We start from the raw sequence: 9,442 nt of genomic DNA on the forward strand, positions 1-9,442 counted from the left end.
GGGGGGAACCGGCGGCGGAGGCTCCAGGCCTCCGGCGCCGGCCTGGACTGGGGGCGGGGGGTGGGGGGAACCGGCGACGGAGGCTCCCCTCCAGGAGGGGAGGGAGGCGGCGGACGGGCCGGGCAGGGCCCGTTCGCCAGGCAGGATGGGTGCTGGAGGTAGGGAAGCCGGCGGACGGAGCCTATCGGCTCCGTTCGCCGCTGGGCTGAAAGCGTCCCTTACCGTATGTGGGGAAGATGGCCGCTCAGAAGAGCTGGCTCCGATGACTGGCTCCCTCCCTTCCCAGCCACCCAGCCAATGGCAGGGCAGGTTGGCTGAGGGAGCCAGTCATTGGAGGCAGCTCTTCTGAGTGGCATATTTTCCGCCCATACACTAACGGGGCGCATTTTAGAATTCTGGCACCCAAAACTCCTTTATAATAAAGGAGAGATTGTATCTTGCTTTGTTTTGACTGGTATTGTTACATGTTTTGTAAAAATATAAATATAAAATAAAAAATATTAATAACAAAAAGAAAGAAAGGAGGAACAGCTTTTCCCTGTGACTGAAGCCAATTACTTACGTTTCTTGAGCATTTTAACAATACTAGAATAGCTGGGTTTCCTTAATGTTAAAGCCATACTTTACATTTATGTAGTCATGCATACTTTACATATGTAGTCATGCCTCAGACCAGTTTTATTTAAAAAAAACAATAATAGTTTCACTATTGGTTTCTCATGTCAGGCCACTGCAAGAATACTCGTGCATGTTGAAACATGTACAGCCATAATAAAATAGTCCATTTTCCCAGTAAATATTTTATATGCTGTATCTAGAAATAATTATTTGAAGCTGTAGAACACGGCAAAAAGACCCACTAATTATACCAGCTTGTTTGGGATGGAAAGATGTTGATTCTCTTAGTGATTTAACCATTCAAGATACTGGATTAATGGTACCTTCCATAGGGCTTGGGCAACTGGAATTTGTAATAAAATGGAAGGTGGTTTAACAAATTCCTTCATCAATTTTTCTGCTTTGAAACCCCAGAATGTTTTTTTTTGGGGGGGGGGGGGTTTAAATGTCTTTATTCTCAAATCAGTCTGTAGAGCATCCATATGCAGTTTAGAGGCTGCTCAAGCAGGGATGTGCGCAATTCCTACCTTGCATGATAGAGGGTATTAATTGCTTTCCAGTGTGATACAATTTCGCTCAAAAAGCCCAAAATTAAACTTGACACAGAAAAATTCCTACCCCTGAATACTTGAAGATCATATAAAACATGACTTCAACACAGCTTTAAGAAAGCAGGTCAGGCGGGATCTTCATTTTTTGAGCTAAAAGACCGCTGTGGAGCATGTGCTAGTTAAGTTCCATGAACGGTTTCTGCCCTTGAGAGAGGACCTTAAAGTACCACTCAGCTGGGAAAGAACTGGAATGCACCTTCACTCATGAAATCTGCCAGTGAGACAAAGGTCTGGTGGAAGCATCAGGTATCCAGTTTGGAAAGTGGACTACTTTCTTCACGGAGGGGCATGCGCTGGCATCATTAGGGCATTTTCTATTCTTGGACACTCCAGCTAACTAAAATGCACATGAAGAAATGTTCTACATCTTTATAAAGACACTGAGCACTGGTGTTGCTTGGCTTGAGTCTGAAGGTATAAAGGAACATGGGGTTCCAAAACTAGCATTACAGCCTCATGAGTATAAAACACATTATTAGCCTGCTCACCTGCAAGTATCTACGTATCGTAAAGGACCCTGAGGGTGTTAACTGCCAGCAACATTACTACTTTCAAGAGACGTTAAGTGCTGTGTAAGAACATCTTTTTGATTAATCCCAATATGTGACACAGAAGTACCCTTCAGAATGTGCTTCTCTCTAGTTCAATCCACCTATGGTCCATTCATTATCTAAATTCAGCATAAGGAATTTGGCACATTCAGTTAACTCCATACCCCTCTGGTAACTCAGGAAGACTAGCATGTTACAATTAAAAGATCTAAAACAAATGGACCACTTTCTTAAGCTCCCTCCACATACAAATCCCCCCCCATTATATCCTCTCATCCAGTCAGAACACTTCACTACTAGCTCTCTCACTGGCCCTTCTCTCTCTCATTCTGTCACTCAAAGTACCTGCAAAACACACACACACCACTCCCACCACTTATCTTTTAAACTATCTGCCAAGAATGATGTATACAATTACACCATTTTATAGCATTATCTTCAGATGTTATATGCATTATGTCACACTCCCATTCACAAAGCAGCAGGCCATCTCTGCATACAAAGTGGATGCCCCTCCATGCCCAAGAGGCTCCTTTGCTACATCCTCTTCTTGCTTGTTCAATACACTGATCCCAGAAGGATGTGAATCCTTGTTTCTTCCTGTGATAATCATGTATCCAGTAACCTAACTCTAAAATGACTGCTTGCCCACATAAAGCTTCAGAGAGAAAAAAATTAATGGTGAGCAGAAGAAAAAAAAATTCTGTAACATTGACCGTAACCACATTTTGCTTGATATTTATTTACGTTATTTATAGTCCACCTTTCTCACAGGGACTCCAGATGAATTACACATAGTGAGGCAGTACAATCAACAAAGTGGGACATTCAACGACCAGTGCATTAGGATTTCAGAAGGCTGGAGCCACCAGAAAGAACTGAAGCATAGCTTAAGTATTCACATGACACATTAAGCATTACAGATATTGCAACTACAGTACACATTTTATGACAAATGATATTTTATATGAAATAAACTATAAAGTTAAAAACAGGATATCACTGTTCACACAACACCAGCATGGCTGAACGCTGTGTACTTTTGAGACATACCTGCTTGAACAAGTACCACTGTAGCCAGTAGGGAAATTTCTTACAAGGGGCTAGTAGAGACCATAAGCTTGAATTTAGCTTCCACCAATTACATTTCCTCCATGTTCAGTTCTTTTCAACAAAGCACATTATGTGCTAGGTAAAGAACTGTCAGCTACCACCTTGTATTAGGGTAAAGGTAAAGGTTTCCCTTGCTCGAAAGCCAGTCGAGTCCGACTCTAGGGTTGCAGTGCTCATCTCCGTTTCAAAGCCAAAGAGCCAGCGCTGTCCGAAGACGTTTCCGTGGTCATGTGGCCAGCGTGACTAAACACCAAGGCGCACGGAACGCTGTTACCTTCCCACTGAAGTGGTACCTATTTATCTACTTGCAATTTCTTGCTTTCGAACTGCTAGGTTGGCCACTTTGTATTACCAAGAGATTAATGCTGGTGTTATACAAAGCCAGTGGGTGAAATAAGAACCCAAATATCGACGCATAAGACAAGCTAAACTGTTATATCCTATAGCGATTGAAACAATTTTGAATTTTAAAGTGCATAAGGCACTTTATAGTATAATCCAGACACAGCATACCATACTACCTGGAATTTAAAAGCAATGCAGTCAATAATTTTTATTAATTTGTCATCAAGTTGCAGCTGACTGATGGTGACTGCATAGGGTTTTTGCAAAGAAAGAGACGTTCAGATGTGGTTTGCCACTGCCTGCCTGTTCATCGCAACCCTGAACTTCCTTGGTGATTTCCCATCCAAGTACTAACCAGAGCTCACCCTGCTTAGCTTCTGAGATCAGGCTATCCTGGGCCTTGCAGGTCAGGGCCGTCGATAATTACAGAACCAGTATACAAAAGTACCATTGACAGGCACAAAAAATACTGCAGCATGAAAAGTTACACCCTAAAGTCTGATTGCATAAAACACCTGGCAAGGCAAGATGGCAACAGATGAACAGTCTCATACAGCTGCTCCACTGTTTTCACTCTCTAAGTGTATTTACTGGACCAGGTTTTATCTGCTCTGGATTACTGGACTGTCTGTGTTATTTGGTCTAGTTGGGATAATTGGGTTGCTATCTCTCTGTGTTGTTGGACTGACTAGTTACAATAATCTGCTGCTTCATGAAAGAACGGTGAGAGAATGGCAAGTCGGGAGTCCCTGCCTTGCAGAGAAGTCGATCACAGAATGGGGAAGAGGGAACTCTGAGAAGGAATCTGGACATGTACTCCCCACTAAAATTGGCTCAACAACTGCGCACTGACTAATGAGAGAACTAGTAAGCGAACTTGCTAATCTGTTCTCCCTTAACAAGTACAAGGATGAAAAGCCAATTATCCAGCTATCCCCAGCACCCCCTCCCCATAGTTGATGAACCTGCTGGGGAGAATGGGATGACAGATACTCAGCCATACCCCTCAAGGTCAGAAGGTAATTTTTTCATGAGCAGGTGGTGTGATCAGGACTCTCAAAGAGACTCTCTGCTTAAATTCATTGGAGACCACTGCCTTCTCACCAGCAAAACTGTTGAGGCTATTTTCCAACAACTGTATTGATTATAAGCTTGACAGGCTCAGGCACGGCTTTAATGCCTTAAATGCAAAGATAAAACACCTGCCTCCTATAGCTTTGAGAAAGAGGAGTTGTTGTGGGTCTCCCCAGTAAGGAAACTTCACAGACGTGACACCTTAACTGGGAAAGTCCACAAACTTGAGGTTCCTTCTCTTCCTGGCCTTCTGAGTCAGAGCACCAACATTTTATTGTAATTTTGTATTGTTTTATTCTGCTTTTAACTGTTTTATCATGGCTTTGTGCCCTTATTGTTAGCCCGTTGGGGAGGGTGGGATATAAATTTGAATAATAAATAAATAAATAAATTCTCATGTGTATGCCCGCTTAATCTTATGCAACATGTAAAAACCCTCTTACTGAGCAATATTTTACCTGTTGAATTCTCTCCATTCTGCTCATCCCTTAAACTCTGTTGACTGAGGTCTGTTACGATGCAAACTGTTTGCTTCCTCCCTTCATCATCTCCTGACTCTTCAGATTCAATCCGTCTGTCAACTGAATGGGGGAGGGGGGGAAACCCAGAGCGATTAAGTATTCTTCAAGGAACAGGATGACGGCACAAAGTACCATTGACATGAAACAAGGCAAACACAAACCCAAGAGTGCAAAAGAGCTGTCAGATAAAATAGATTTCCAATAAAATATCATTAGCACTCACACATCAAAGGTACTCTGAAGGATTTTTTTTTACGTTTTTTACCAGAAAAGCATCAATAAGGAGACAAAGCAGACATCTTTCCACAATCTTGGCACCACTACAGACAAGATCATAGTCCTTGTAATCACATGCTGCACTTGTATGAGAAGGGCCTCTGAAGCTGACCCAAGTTCATGCTGGATAAGGCCGGCTGTCCTAAACTATTCTGGTCCCAGCAGTTGAGGACTTCAAGGCTCAAAAACTGCATTCTCAACAGGGAACAATAAAATAAAATAAAAATAAATAAAGTACAGCCCAATTCAAGAACAGACAATATGCCTGCTCCCAGGTCAGATATATCACTAAACAATAACACACCTGTCCTGTTAAGCTTCAATTTTTTTCACCTTCATCTCCATCAGTGATGTTTTAGACTGATTCAGGATTTCCACAACTTCTCTAGAAACTAATGAAACAGAAATAGAACTGGCTACCTTCTCCATACTGATGATACCAAAGCCCCAGATCTCTGGATGATCTCACCAGTGATTTCATTCAGAAGTAAAATAGCACAGGGGACAAAAATCAAACCCTGCAGAACCCCACACTAGTCTATATTATAGTAGGTCAGTTTAAGCTGAGGAGCAGGTGTAGTCTAGTGGTTAAGAGCATGACCTATGAACTAAGAGATGAACTAGGAGATTCCTGGCTCCAGTCTCAACTTAGCCCAGTCATCAACTACTCTAGAGGACTTAAGCAAGACCTTTCAGTCCTAACTTCCCAATGGTAATTAAGGAATAACAATAACGGCCTTATATTACAGAACTATTAAAAGGGTTTCTGATACAATGTATCCCTTACAACTCTTAGGAAAACACCATTATTATATTTTCTGAAGAACAGGACCAGCAATGTCTGGGAAAGATGCGAAGGCATTGTCATTAGCATTACTCTTAATGTTTTCTGAAATTATGCCCTGCCATGGGAAACCAGTTCAATGACTGGGCTGGTATAGGTTTGGTTGAAATTCAGTATACAAGCAGCAAGGCAACATCTGCAAAATAATTAGTATATATATATCCACATAATGCCCTTCTGTACTTACTGGGGTTCTGCAAGAGATTACAGAACATACTGCTTGTCATGGTCATTGCTTTGTCATATCCCTCATCAAGAATGTTGAGGACCAGCAGCAGGGGTTTGATGCACAATATACAGGCAGTGTTGTTAAGCTATTTGATAGAGCCTCTCCAGTGAAGTTTATTCTAGCCATATACCACCAGGATACTGCTGACCTTTTGAATTCAAAGTCTGAACATTTTCATAATTCATGACCAATTATTCTGACATACTAATGAAATCAGCTCATCTCCATCAGTATCCATAAAGACATTGAAAAGTCAAGATGAGGCCTGTTTCTTCAGTCACCACATATGTACATTCATGCTACAAACAATCTGTACAACCAGTAGATATTATACTGCCAACTGATAAAAGCAACTCATTATTCTCTTTTCAAGGTAAGCCTAGGAAGCAAAGATGGGGCATGAGGAAGCAATTAGAGAAGTGGATGCTGGATTCTGACAAAAATTAAGAGTGGTCTGATTTTAATAAGCCTGTAAAAACATAATGCAGCAACCCTATTAAGTATGTGGTACTTCTGACTAAATATGAATGGACAGAAACAGACAATACACTACAAGTGTCAAGGAACCCTGTGGCCATTCAATGGTACCATTTGAATAGCTGAACCACAATGCTATCAGAAACCTCTTGTTCCAAAAGGCTTATTTAAAATGATTGCCCCTTATTTCATTCCACTGCACCCACAAAACATTATGGATTTTAAAATAAATTTTGATATATCATGCTAAGAACATAACAGACATCTAACATCACAGCTCCAAGAACTCCTTTTTAAAAAGAGAGAAAGGGAGAGATACCAGGAGGAGGCATGAAATGAGCATGTATTTGGGGAGCCACTGGGAGTTAAAGGGCCTTCTCCATCTCCCTCAGAAGCCTCGCCACAGCTTCCCCATGGCACCAGTCTCCCATAATATGTGCAGCGCTTCCTCCCTCTAGACCCAGCACCCCACAGATTGCCCGCCAACACAGGGGAGACCCCCTCCACAGCGCCCCCTCCCATGTAACGTCAGCATCCACGTCTCCTGCGCCCCAACCTTTGTAATGGTGAGCGCCGCCAGCCGCCCCTAACCCGCCCCACTCCCAAATTCGGACACCTCCCGCGTGGCTTCGAACAGGGCCTCTCACCCTCCATCATCTCTTGCGCTCCCTCCCCACTCTCCGACTCAGTCGTCGCCATAATGCTTTGCTCCTTCTCCTCCTTCCGGCATCGGACGCAATGATTGGAACAGCCAATGAATAAGTCGATCGGGAGTATCCCCCAGCCAATCATAGGCTGAGCTCCGCCGCAGAGCCTCCCAGGGGAGTTCTTGTGCCTGCGTTTAGCCCCACGAGCTCTTGGGAAATGTAGTCCTCCTGAGGGGTATTGGTAGGTACGCTGCCAGGAAACATTAATGACATACAAAAGGAAGCCGGGTTGACTGTAGGTATTGCCAGCATTGTTTGTTGGGCTGGTAGTACTGTCACAAGCACATTGCCGAGTTTGAATTGGAAGGTAAAAAGCAAATGCTTCCAAGTTAGGAATGTGGGCTGCTTTTTGAGGAAAGGTGCTGTTTTCTTTTCTTGTTACTGATACATGGGTCCGGTGGGAGACCCTCCGGGGTTAGGAGCGGTATATAAATCGAATGTAATAAATAATAATAAATATTAAATATTCTAAATATTCATCGTGCCTTTTGTTCCTAGGCGTCAGACACGTTTATCCGTTATATATAAATATATACCCAGAGATTATAGAACTTCTATGAAGCTCATTCATGATGGAATGAAAAAAACAATCCCTAAAAGGATTAAATGGCATAAAAGTGTGTTCTGCACTACAAAGGTGCAAAAAGTAAGAAAGCAGGAAGAAGTGGGAAGTAACTGACATGATTGTTTCAGACTGGAAGCAAACAAAAGTTGGGGGGGGGGGGGATAGGGAAGGCAGGCCCCTGGCATTCCAAATTTACAACAGTTGCAAGCCAGTTGTCATGTAAGGGTTTTATATTATTAGACTGATATAGTAAATAGTACCTCTGAGCATATGCAAAGAATCTTTCCTTCCTCCTCACTGAACAGGGTTTTTTTTAACCTGCAAGGTCAGGGCAGACATCAGATGCAGTATCTTCTCTTTAAAAAAAAAAAAAAATTCCTGCCAAGATTGGTCTATCCATATTATACCTGGAACATCTCCTACCTCCATTTTAAAAGTACTACAAACTGCAGGCTTGTGACATTTCTATTATACCTTTCAACAATAACATCTAATTTGAACATGGACACTGGTTACCAGAGCTTGCAATAAACCCAAATGTATGCTAATTTATTTCCATTCACAGATCTTTGTTGTTGTTCAGTCGCACAGTTGAGTCCGATTTATCAATTTACCAACTGCCTTAATCTAATCTCAACTATCATTGCCCAGTTACTTATGCATCTTGACTCTAACTAGCCCTTCCTGGCAAGTAACCCCCCCCACCCCACCCCACCATCTCTCTACCTATTTGTATTGGTTGAGGGAATTCTGTTTCAGGGTATCTGAAGAAATGTGCTTGCACAGGAAAGCTTATACCGAATAAAACTTTGTTGGCTTTAAAGGTGCCAGTGGACTAAAACTTTGCTAATTAAAACCAAACATTGCACTTCTACTTAAGAATAAATACCATGGCTTTGCTTTCCCAGTATTGTTAAGTCCGTGCTTAACAAAGTAGTAAGAGAGTGATTCAGCAAAACTCAAGTTTATTCAGCTCTTCAATCGACTTCTTCTGACACGGTACAACTCCTCATAGCCCGAACAGCTTGTCCATTTCAGCTGCTCGGTATTTAAACATTCCGGGCTAATGTAGCCACACCTACTGTACATTAAACCACCTATCAGGTTGATCGCATAAAGACCAATCATAAGCTTTCCCGCTTACATATAGTTCAAATCTGATTGGCCACAATACTTTTCGGCGCGAATCCCTGCCGAAGCTGAAGCTTTGCATGGCTTCTCTATGGGAGGATTTACATACCTCCTAATGCATTCAGGCAGCATCTGAATACATTACAAATCCCTCCCCCCTAAGCAAAAACAACTACGAACAATCATAATCGCTCAGGTAGGAAGGTGCTCGTCTCGTTCTCTGAGACCTCCTAGGTGGACTAGGCTCAGGGCACATCTCCGTCAGTGGCACTTCGTTCGACTCTGGGACCGCAGAGTCAGGAACACTTCCATCCGTTACGTTCGGTTCGAGAGTAGGGGTCTGCCCTGCCTCTGGAACAGTGCTGATGCCCTCAGGCCCG

The 9,442-nt window shown here is 42.7% G+C and overlaps 1 protein-coding gene across 1 annotated transcript in view; it reads right to left on the bottom strand.

Annotated features, from left to right (window-relative positions):
• Positions 1–7,451, bottom strand: part of PPP1R7 (protein phosphatase 1 regulatory subunit 7) — a 36,247-nt gene extending 28,796 nt beyond the window's left edge. Inside the window, exons 1-2 of the mRNA XM_015416054.1 lie at positions 7,307–7,451; positions 4,771–4,893 (exon numbers count right to left, since the gene is read on the bottom strand). Of these exons, the coding sequence (XP_015271540.1) occupies positions 4,771–4,893; positions 7,307–7,451 (268 nt within the window). The remainder of the gene's footprint in view (positions 1–4,770; positions 4,894–7,306) is intronic.
• Between the last annotated feature and the right edge of the window lie 1,991 nt (positions 7,452–9,442).

This window comes from Gekko japonicus, unplaced genomic scaffold (assembly GCF_001447785.1).
Source record: "Gekko japonicus isolate JY-2015 unplaced genomic scaffold, Gekko_japonicus_V1.1 scaffold300, whole genome shotgun sequence".
Classification (NCBI taxonomy): domain Eukaryota; kingdom Metazoa; phylum Chordata; class Lepidosauria; order Squamata; family Gekkonidae; genus Gekko; species Gekko japonicus.